General features: G+C 40.8%; 1 protein-coding gene across 1 annotated transcript; it reads left to right on the forward strand.

Moving 5' to 3' along the window:
• Nucleotides 1-3,581: 3,581 nt before the first annotated feature.
• On the forward strand, nt 3,582-11,250 carry timp2b (TIMP metallopeptidase inhibitor 2b). Its single transcript, XM_003450129.5, has 5 exons — nt 3,582-3,978; nt 9,165-9,265; nt 9,355-9,463; nt 9,588-9,712; nt 9,853-11,250. Exons 1-5 carry the CDS (start codon nt 3,849-3,851, stop codon nt 10,048-10,050), a joined length of 663 nt encoding a protein of 220 aa, XP_003450177.1. The 5' UTR covers nt 3,582-3,848; the 3' UTR covers nt 10,051-11,250.
• The last annotated feature ends 445 nt before the right edge of the window (nt 11,251-11,695 follow it).

Genomic DNA, 11,695 nt, shown 5'->3' on the forward strand with positions numbered 1-11,695 from the left:
CCCTCTTTAAGTTGCTCATCATTTAAGGAGCTGCCCACAGTACCAAAGTCACGAAATGGTAGTGCTATTGTCTGCAGGGGAAATGACTGTACGTTTTGTCACAAGATATTTTACAAGTCTGTGCCTGTCAAGTTAAAGTGAAAGTCCCTGTAAACACACTCACCTTAGTCACTCAGAGAGGCACCATTTAATAAAATGCACTAGGAGAGACTGAGAAAGCTTTCTGGACATTATCAGCAGACTCACGATGACTAACATCTCAGTTGCTAACATCTGTGGATGTGGACAGTTGAGACCATCTGACCTCAGAGTGCGTGGAGCTTCAAACAGATGTTTTCTTCCACATCGGTGTCCCTGAAGCAGTTTCCTAATGCTGATTCACTGTCTTCCATTGTCACCGGTGAAATGCGAATAGCTGCAATGATGGATGGAAAGTTATTGGAAATACCCCGTGGGTTGTGGCTGGGGGTGCAAAGAGGGGATGGACAGTTGGAAATCTGCGTGGCGGTCAGGTCATGTGCAATGTGTGCAGATAACAGGCGAGGGGGTCTGTTTTGGAGTCAGAGGATGTGGGTCAGTGCCACAGCACCCACCAGTACCCACAATGAGAACCTCTTTTTTATGCCTTACTGGGCACTTCCTTTTGAGAGTATTCCTGGCCTTGCAAGTCTGTAATTTAGGGAATGGAGGTTCAGGCCATTTTTAAGCCCCTTTTGGCATTTGTAGCTGGTAATGTACACAGAGGGGGCTGCTTACATTGCACTTCTTTGACAAATCCGCCCTCTTTCAACAAATTAAAACCAAATGTTGATACAATCATCCAGATCTCGACTGGTGGATAAAAATCTGTTCTAAAGAGAGAGTCACAGTGCGGGAAATCGCTCAGAATGGTCTTGCTCTGAGGTAATTTGAAATATACCCAGGAGCTCAGGACAAGGCTGCGATGTGAGCAGAGCCCACCACATCAGTCAGCATCTGAGTGTAAAGGAAGCAGACTGTTTGGACAGGAGGCGGCAGGCCTTGCCTTAAAGAAGGCATCTGGTGTTCCCCCAATGGTAAACTGTTGTATTAAACAGAAGCATATTTCTGGCAACTCTGCCTCGGATGTGTCACTTCCTTTTGTATGTTTGTCTTGATTTTTCTCACACCCATCTTCTGTGGTTCTGTCCCTCTAAGGTCCATTGTTTCTGGTAAACTGCACTCTGTTTACGAGTCATAATGACTTACCAGAGTTCGAACAGTTTGGGAATTTTCCTTATCTAATCGGTGGTGATCTCACTCCAAAGGTACATGTAAATACAAGGGTAAAAAAATGTCTGAATTTAACAATCGGCAAAGAAAATGAATTATGCAGATGACACTGATTTGGTTGTGCCATTTTGCTTTCTTCCTCTCCTGCCTGTGTTTTTTTCTTCTTTTTTTTCTTTTACACAGACATCAAGTAAAAGACCTGTGGAAAAGAAAAACAGGCAAAAATTGCTCAGACATGAAAAACAGTGGAAATATTCGCCGGAGTGGCCAGAGGACTCACAGTCAGTGGCCAAATATGATGTCAGGGAGCGAGGCAGCCACAGCAGATACAGTCCCCTCTCTGGCATTCTTCTTCATTCATCATCAGCTCTAATCGCTGAATACTGTACATCATGCCCTCGCTGTGATCTCGCCCTCCTGTGCCAGAATCAACACAAGAGGCCGCAACCCTAAAACTCTTAAGATCCTCAGTTTCCAGAGGCAGCGGTAAACTTTCCATCTATTTCTGCACATGAATACGGGATGAGGAACAACTCAGGAATTCGACTATAGCATAATGTTTCTTTCACGGCAGGCTGGGGGTGGGAGCTGCTGAATTGCTGCCAGACTGAGCCCATTAACTTTAAGGGCATGATGTCACTTCTCTCCAACGTGCCACACCTCCTTCTGTCAGACAGTGTTTTAGGAGTTCCTGAAAGTGACTATAACATACATAAACACTCTCGCTAAATTCCAACCTCAGATAACTGCGCAGCGTGGGCTACGGATTACTCAGCCTGACCCACGTTAGGATTTACTCATAGGTGAATTATCATGTGTGCAAATGTTTAAAGCATCTAAAATCAATATTTTTGTGACAGTGAATCAAATGTTGTCGTGACAAGACCTGGCAACGGGAAAGGAGTTGAGGGATGAACCTGCAGGGGATTGTGGCCTGAATTTCCCGCTACCCACAGCTTAAGTGAGATTTATAGCAAATTTTAGTAAATTGTTTGTCTGTCCAGGCCACAGCTTTGCCAAATGGTTTTGCCCTCACAGGAGTCTCATTGATTTTATAGGATAATTTTTTGGCATGATAGAAGAATTATTTATGCCAAGACAGAGATTTCCTCCAGGAGTTTGTTAATGCAAAAAACTGGGCTAAAAGAACCTAAATATCAGTGTTGCTCCATGATTGCTGAATGTGTTTTTAAAAGGTACGGCAACAAATGGCTCATATAATCTCTCAGGATGTGATAATTGAACCACTTCATTTGATGAGACTATAAAGACTTTTTTTTCACAGTATTTGCTCCTTTTGTTCTCCTGTTAGTGGAGAAATGTAGTCACAAGACTATTCTGATGTGCTGAGCCATTGCCTCATGGGAAATGGTGTCCAGTAAAGAGAATACAAAGAATATCATGTATTGACAATAGTTTTACGTTGTAATACGTCATATTTATTATCATTAAAACAAACAAAGCTCCTGTCCTTATCTAACAATTTAAGTGAGTAACACACAGACACGGACACACACACACACACACATACACACACACACACACACACACATACACACGTCCGTCTAGAAAGGCTTTTCATTCCAAAGTTGTATTTTAAGTTAGTAGCATAGTTGTAAATGTCAGTAAGATTTAGTCTGACGCTTTTTTACCTCTGGACCTGAATCCAGATGTTCAGGTTCCAAGCTCTTTGATACCTTTGGTAGGTATTTAAATATAATCCACTGAGAAATTGTTTATTATGATTAGAGAAACAAATGTTACCTCTGTGGCAGGAACCACACAAACTGAAGAACAGATAGTTGTTTATGCCAAATTTTAGTTTTTACTGCTCTACCGTATTTCAGAGGGAAATATTGCACTTTTTTTATTTACTATTTCTTAAAACCTTGTGATAAAAATGATAAAAATATAAAATGTTGCTATAATTAAAACAACGCGAGAGTTTACACGCGTGAAACCACACAAGGTATGAGTCATATAATTAATTAAATGAAATAAGGGGCCTTACAAAAGTACAAAAATTAAACAATTGAAACAGGTTAAAATATTCTTAGATGCGCATTATTTCCATGGTAATACCTACATACTCTCACTGCGAGGCTTTTACTTTTAAGAAATGGCGTGCAAGAGTGAGGAAACACTTTGCGTAAAACTTAAAAAAAAAAGAAGCCAGAAGTCCCAAAGTACGTGTGTCAGAGGGTGATGCTGTTTGTTATCACCGTCGTTTCGTAAAAACAATTATCCGCCTCCTCATGCAACAGCCCGAAATTTACGTAGTTTAAGGGGTGCGTGTGTAACGTCGGCAGCTCCTGACCTCTGTCGCGCTCTTGCTCTCTGGCCACCGGAGGGAGGAGTTTGCTGCTGCCTGCTAATAAAACGCTGCTGCTGAGGGTAGTGGAAACAGACTTGGTGTGCAGTCTTTAGCAGGATTACACTTTCTCTCGTGCCCTGTGCATCATTTTATGCACAGCACTGTCGTGCGTCAACTTCTAGCCGAGTACAGCGACTCGTTTCCTTTAAACCCGACAGGCAGACGTTACCTCTATACCCTCACTCACTTTTCCAGTTTCAGTTAGAAAGCGTAGTTTTCAGAGATGACCAGGACGATGAAGAGATGTTTTGTCACTCTGGCCATCCTGTGTGTTTGGCGAGTGCAACAACTGGCAGAAGCCTGCAGCTGCTCTCCGAGGCATCCCCAGCAGGTGTTTTGCAACTCAGACGTCGGTAAGTTGATTTTTAGACTAACAATCAACATATCAAGTTGTGTTTTTGCCATTAATGTATTAGTTAGCAATGTCTAGGATGAATTGGTTTGGGGGGGGTTTTCCACAAGGAAACCATCTTATTCTGAGAGGGAGACTGCCCAGCTCCCGTGTTTACAGTTGCAGTGGGAGGAGGATGGAATTTTCTGTCCCCCAGTCTTTCTTTCCACTGCCCTCCTCTTTTTCTCTAATCATCTGTTGATAGTTTCAAGGCTCTTTCATAGACACATCAATATACTGTTTGGAGTTTTGTCTTCTTCAATACAATTTTAGGCTTTTTTATCCACAGTAAACCACATTATTCCTTGTTGTCGCTAAGGTGACTTTAAACAAAATCATTTGTGTTTGTGCTTGTTTTTGACAACATGAACATAACTTAATTTTCTTTCACCAGTATCACCTCAGTGATCATATAGTTTACTGAAAGGCAAAATCATTTAATCCCACTCAAGCACTCCTGAGGATAATTTCCCTTTAATTTTGCCTGTTACAAAAAAGTACTTGTTGCTGCCTTCAACACAGACCTTAAGCTAACAGGACTGTTAACAGTGACCAGCCTGTCCAGCTCAGGGTCTTTTTTCTTGCTTCTGAGATGGCTGGGTGTGTGGCATGTGGACAGAAGGTGACTTATTCAAAGATTTCTACTCATTGGATTCCGTTGCTCAAGAAGATGAATAAACTTTATTATGCTACCTGAGAGTGTACACAAATGGAAAGTCAGATACTGCACTAAAAGGGAAGACAATTTATCTTTCTTTTTACCCTATTTTGGTGCTTTAGGCTTTAAAAAGTGAACCTATTAAAATAAGTTCCCTTTTTTGATTAGGCAGATTTTGCAGAACTCTAGATAAACTAAGATGCTGGCAGTCATCTGAGCCTCACAGCTGATTCACCTTATTTCCATCTCTTAAGTCAGTTTCTAACATGACCTTGACCCTCCGCTCTTGCTTCAGCACCATGGATAGACCCTCACATAAACATAAACCACCATAGAGTCTCGGGGAATCTATTTCTTGGCCAAATATGCTTGAGTTCGTGTCTTCAGGGGTATAGGCAAAGTGAAAGAGTGGGCTCAAGCTAGTTGGAGAAGAAAAGTGCCAGCAAAAGTTCACCAAGTTGCTGGGCCACAGAGAGGGCAGTCAACTGTTGCACATTTGCACAACTTATTTAAACGTCAGAGAGAAGTTTCGTGAATTTGCGTAATCGTTGGTTTCCACATCACCAGCCCCTATACAGTTAATGAACAGACTGCTGCCTCAGTGGGTTGATGAAATTTTGCATTAAGCAAGCTCATTCAAAATTCTGATTCTTCTTGGGCTTAAAATGAAGGTGAATCATGTTTTTCTTTGAACCATGAGCCACTTGTGTTATAATAAATGATGTAGAATAAAATAAGTCAAGATCCTATCTTAGTAAGTGCCAGAAAGCTAACTGACTTGGAAATATTGCTAAAGTTTCACATAGCTAGTGCTGGTTTTGGTTTCTGGAGATTATAGATACTTACTGAAGAGTAGTTCATTTCCACAGTGCATGAAGATCATTACACCACTTGTGATGTCATTTTTAAAGGTGGGCCTTCGTATAATCTGAAAGTCAATATAAAATGAAAATTCCAGATGCAAGTTTGATACTAAGATTAATGGAGGCTTAAGCCTTGAGCCAGAGTTTTTAATCTCATAAAAGTGGTTCTCTTTTTTTAACCTCAGTTGATCGCCATGGTAACTTATGCTGCAGACTTAACCATCTTATTTTTAGAGATTTGGATAAACATGGAGATGGGTTGGTTTGATGTCAGTGAGCAGTGATAGTTAAGGATAAGTAGCACCTTTTAGTATCTATTGCAACTCCTGGGAACAAAAAAAGCACACACACAAAAAACAGAGACTTCTTTTATCCTTGGATCTGGAACAACAATGATTTTCAATTCAATTCAATTTTATGTCTATAGCACCAAATCACAACAGTTGTCTCAAGGTGTGTTATATTGTAAGGTAAAGACCTGAAAATAATTTTGTGAGAACCCCAACAATCAAATGAATAAGCACTTGGCGACAGTGGGGAGAAAAAACTCCCATTAAACAGGAGGAAACCTCGGGCAAAACCACAACCAGGGAGGGGCAGCCATCTGCCATCATGTTCCTATTTACTGAAGTCAGCTGTTAGTCTACTTTGTGTAGAAGAAGAGTCAAATGTCTTGTCAGAGCCCCCCTTAAATGGGAGCCAACACAGAGCCTGATAGAGAAAATGTGATTAGGAGAAAAAAGTAACTGCCACTGATTGGTGTATATGGTTTTATCCACCCAGCAAAGTAAGTCTGGCTTTGTAGCGCCTGGTTTGTAGTGCACGCCTAGGATCAAGTTTTGTTGTAAACAGTTTCACTGTCAAAACAGTCAGAGCAATCTTTTCTCATAAATGGAAATCTATCTTCTGGTTCCTTGGCAGAGGCAGAGGAATGTTGGGTATTCATAAACCGCACTCATTATTCTTTACTTTTTTTTTTTCCTTTTAAATTTAAAAACTATCTGTGCTGCTTTTTTGTGAAAAAAAGAAAATGAGTCATATTGGCTTCTGAACAGAAAGTTAACATTAGTGGGTACGACTTCTGGGACAAAAGCAGCCCATAAATTGCAAGCTGTGCAAACACAGCTGATATTAAAACCAGATTTCCGTCCTTTGAGCTGGACAAAATTTGTGCAAATAACCACAGCAGCTGCCTTAAACTCCAGCACCACTTGCAATAGCGCACTGGATTGATCCGTGCAGTGCGACACTTGCAACTCCCCTTTAGGAAACTGCATGTGAACGTTATGTCCATGGCCTCAGTCACACGCAGACTGTAAAAAAACAGAACAAAAAACAGGAAGAAACACAAAAAAAGCTACATTTGTTGCGCAAGGCATAATAAAACTAACAGCTAATATAGATGATGAGATTTTAAAGTTATCTTCGGCCGTAGCTTCATGTGTTTGCGTTTTACATCGGATGCTCTTCCCTGAAGGGGATTTGTATCGCTGGCTGGAATCGTACCGGGGACCTTTTGCTTACCACACGCACACCGATGAGGTGATGAGTATTTAAACCCTACAATTGTCCATTTTAAAAGGAAAACAAAGGATTACGGCAGATTAGTCTGTATCTCTTTGGACAGGCTCAGTAGGGCAGTCAGTTTGAATTTGTACTTGACTTTTTCGCACTCTGACCGCTTTGCGGCTCCTCGGAGAGGAAGACGAGGGCACATGCTCTTCAATTACATGACATGCATTTGCTTTTTTGTTCTTTGTTTTTAAAACCCTCCCATGACCACAATACTGCATGCAAAATATTGTGTTTATTGTTTGGGTAACTAGAAAATTAGATGGTTCCTTCGGTTTCCAGTTCTGTGAAACTTATGATTTTTAAAGGGCTTTGTCAGCCTGTTCCAGTAAACATCAAGGCCCTGGCAAGAACTTGCGTACACACTGTATACCAGCACAGAGAATAAAGTTGTACTTCTAAACCGCTCTAGCAGTTTGTGGAGGAAAAATACATCAAATCAAATAGGTGGCATGTGGCTATCACGAATAGTCAAAGGAATATCACATTAATTAGCTTAAAGATCCTTTTTTTTTCATATAACTTTCCTTATTTTCTCATGTACGTGTAACTTAAGAGCTACACCTAATTCTAAAACATGCAAAGATTATATATCAATATGCGCATAAGACCCCACTTTCAGTATTTTTCACTTTAAGCCTCTTTAACATCCTGTGCTTATTTCCACCTGCTCTAATTCCTGCTTTTAGGCGTAGGAGTAGGAGGTCTCTGTTTGATTCGACACATTGGAGCAAAAGGGGATTACCGCTAATACACTCTGCTGAGAAGTTGGAGAGTTTCTCGGCACCGCTACCTCACTCTGCATCAAAGCGAGGGAGGGAGGGAGGGAGGGAGGGAGTTTGTGATATGTAAACAACAAAAAAGAAAAAGAGAAATCCGGTGACTGGTATAGATTATCCCTAACACAGCTTTTCTTTTGTATCCCACTTGACTTTAAAGGGCCGTCTTCTCCTTGTATACACAGCAAATTGTTACGCTAAGAATACCTCGGCAATGTGACGTCCTTCCCGTGCTTGCTTCAGGACCCATTCCCGTCACTCCATCACTCCATGTGTGCGCACATTCTCCTTTTTTCTCGTGCTTCCCTTTGTCAGGGATTGATGCTTTAGACCCTTAAAAGGAGATGTTCTCTAAGCCTCATGAATGAGGGCACATATGGCTCACATCTTCATAGCTTCATATAAAAAAAGGCAAATGAAAGGGCTTGATATTATTTGGCAAGGAGCGATCAGAGACAGTCAGTAGCTGCCACCTTGGGAAAGCAAGGACTGAAGTGGAACTTGAGAGAGAACATCTGGTTAGTGTTAAGCTCTGTCGCTTGCTTCCTTGCAGTCCTGTGAATATACAGTAACCGCTGGGTGTCTGGTTGCAACTGACATGTGATCATACTGTACTGCACTTCCACATTTTGAACACACATGGAAAGAGCAGGAACTGTGAAAAACACAAGTTGTACTTTTTTTTTTTTTGGCTACTAAGGATTTTAGCTCAACGGCTCATCTGTATGGCTCTAATAGTAATTTTCCATTAAAGCCTGTTTTTTTTCCACATGAGCTCTTTTCTTCCAGCTTCAGAGTGCAAGAGAGAAAAGGAGGAGGCTACATGTGAAAGGAGGAGGTTGATTTGCATGTCAGCACCTCTCTCCAGACAGAGAGGCAGGCTGGCTGAGAGGCCTGGGGGCGGGGGGCTGGGGTTGTGGGGCACTCTAGTTCAGCTTTTTCAAAGACTGCTGACTGGCTTCCTCCTGTGTCGGCCCAGGAACCTGGGAACAGGCAGCATGCATTCCTCCCTCTGATTGCAGCTGATGAAACACTCATGTGCCTCTGTCTTCCCAGGACCTTGCACATGCAAACTTCTCAGATTCAAGCCACAGCAATGTGCTGCAGCCAAGTCCAGCATGCCAAACCTGGGCAGGGCTTAGATCAGATACAGATAGATGCGGATTCATTTCAGTTTTAACATAACAAAGCAGCGTTCCAGTTACAAAGCTGGCATTCACACAGATTGAATGTTAATGCAAGTTGGTTTTTCTCTTTTTTTCTTGTCTTTATCTAGTTATCAGGGCAAAGGTAGTCGGAAAGCAAGAGGTGGATGTTGGCAATGACCTCTATGGGGATTCCATCAAACGGCTTAAGTACGACATTAAACAGATCAAGGTATTTAGGACAAAGCTATTTTATTTATCATTTTTCTTCCATGTGTAAAAACTTCAGTAGAATCTAAATGTTTTTGCTTGAATTCTCAGATGTTCAAAGGTCCCAGCAACGCTATAGATGCCTTCTACACAGCTCACTCTTCTGCGATGTGTGGAGTGTCTCTGGAGACTGACGGCAGGAAAGAGTATCTAATCACAGGTATGACTTTCAGTGCAGTGCAAGACACATGTTGTGTAATATAACAAAGCATGTTCCTTAATGTGGCTTCACATAGATTCTTATATGACCTCTAGATTTACACTATGCTCTCCTTCCACTGTAGGCATGCTGGAGGCTGATGGGACGATGCACGTCACTCTGTGTGGCTTAATTAAACCCTGGGACGGCCTGAGTGTCACTCAGAAGATGGGTCTGACTGAGCGCTATCAAACGGGCTGCGAATGCAGGGTATGGGAAATTTATGATTAAAAGTCTAAGGAGTAGTTAAAGTTTACATTTACCATGTTAAGATGATCATTTCCCAGTAAAACAAATCACCGCTAGATGCATGATGTTGTAACGATCTCTGTGCTTTTTTTGATCCTCAGATCACTTCCTGCAGCTCCATCCCCTGCATGATCAACAGCCCATCCGAGTGCCTTTGGTTGGACTGGTTGATGGAGAAGACTGAAAATGGAGGTCAAGCTAAACACTACGCATGCATCAAGAGGAGTGATAACTCTTGTGCCTGGTACAGAGGCTCTGCAGCGCCCAAAAAGGATTTCATGGACATCGAAGACCCTTAACTTTACCACTGTGCACATGTCTGCAGTTTAAATATGCCACCATAGAAATATCAAAAACAGAAATAAAACACTCATCAAATTCCCCCTTTTTTAATTATCAAAAAAGCTGTAGAGTGGATTTTTAAAAAAGAAAAAAAAGTTTTTAATTGCAGATCTCATGTTTTCACTTAGCGTTCCTATGAGCTCAGCGCTTTTTGCCACACCGGCCCCTGAATCTGAAGCACATCCTCATAAACCACTTCTCCTCCAGCTGGAACAAAGGGGGGAAAAACACCATAATTCAATGATACAATTTCTTCCTGAGCTATTAATCTGTAATTCTTTTTTCAAGTTTTAAAGGGTTCTATAATTAAAGTAACATGTACCTACTGATCAAAGTTCTGTGAATCTGCTTTGATAAATAACACCAGGAAACAATCATCATCCTGGCAGAGCTATCACAGGGAACAGGAACATGCTTTTTAAATGTGTGGCAACTCTGATTTGTGTTAAAGCACGACTCTTTAACTACAGTCGCTGCTTTTCTTATACTATAATCCTGAATAGACAAGAATGCACTTTGAACATAATTATATCGCAACATTCATATTGTCTGTAATGAAAAAAAACATGTTGGAATTAAAAGAGGATCGAATCCTCCATGGTTTTTTGTTTTGTTTGTTTTGTTTCTGCATCACAGCTCTAGGCACTGTAATACTTTAGTACGTGTGAGCACATATTTTATTTAAGGTACTACATATAATAATTATTGGGAAAACACCTAAATTCTCATTTTTATATGAATAAAATATGTAAATGTATGTGTGTGTATATACTGCAGGAAAAAAATTAAATGGCCCTTCGGCTTGGTCAGCGGAAAACAACAAGATCGTTGAATTGTTCCCTTAATTTTTGTTGCAGTATATTTATATAAAGAACAACAGATATTTTCATAACATTAGTAAAATACATTTTTGTTGGGAATAACAGATTGTATTCAATCCTTTTTCTCGCACTGACGGTACTAAGATTGCTGTCAGTGTGGCACAAATGTGACTGAATAATTAATATAAGAGTGTAAAAAGATTCTTCATTTGAAACTGTAGTCAAGTGTGATGTGCTGGTTTCACGTGGGACTTTTTTTGAAAGATGATTTTTGTATGCTTAGCCATCTGAAACATTACTGTACATTTGACCCTTACAATTAAATGCATAAACCTCTTTCGGTATGCTCAGTATTTTCACACCAGTACATGCAGCAAGCACACTGTGCTGCTAAATCTAAATGCCTAGAAATGTGCATTTAATGTAGATCATCGTGTATCATTTTAGCTTCCTAAATCTGTATTTCAGAGACTCGTTTTAGACAATCTGCTGCCGCCTACTGGAGACAACAGCAACGTGACATTCACGAGCCAATCCATGTGCCCAGATCAAGCAAACATGAGCCCATTCAGCATTTCACAGCATGCAATGTGTTACTATTCTCACATTAAAATGTGCTGGTCTTATGCTAACACTGCTGGCCTTTGCAATGACAATCGAATGAAATGCAATCTTAGAAAGAAAAGCAAATGAAAAATCATCATTAAAAAACGTGAAATGTGGGGGGATGGGGTTTGTTTTTTGTTTTTTTTTACCTTCCTCTGGGAATTTTCATCAGCAT

The sequence above is a fragment of the Oreochromis niloticus genome, linkage group LG4, assembly GCF_001858045.2.
Source record: "Oreochromis niloticus isolate F11D_XX linkage group LG4, O_niloticus_UMD_NMBU, whole genome shotgun sequence".
NCBI classification, from domain to species: domain Eukaryota; kingdom Metazoa; phylum Chordata; class Actinopteri; order Cichliformes; family Cichlidae; genus Oreochromis; species Oreochromis niloticus.

Bases quoted from the DNA above. Each gene is read 5' to 3' on its own strand.
- timp2b (XM_003450129.5), top strand. From the start codon at position 3,849: ATGACCAGGACGATGAAGAGATGTTTTGTCACTCTGGCCATCCTGTGT. The intron at 9,266-9,354 runs GTATTTAGGACA...TTGAATTCTCAG, and splicing joins ACGACATTAAACAGATCAAG to ATGTTCAAAGGTCCCAGCAA. The intron at 9,713-9,852 runs GTATGGGAAATT...TTTGATCCTCAG, and splicing joins AAACGGGCTGCGAATGCAGG to ATCACTTCCTGCAGCTCCAT.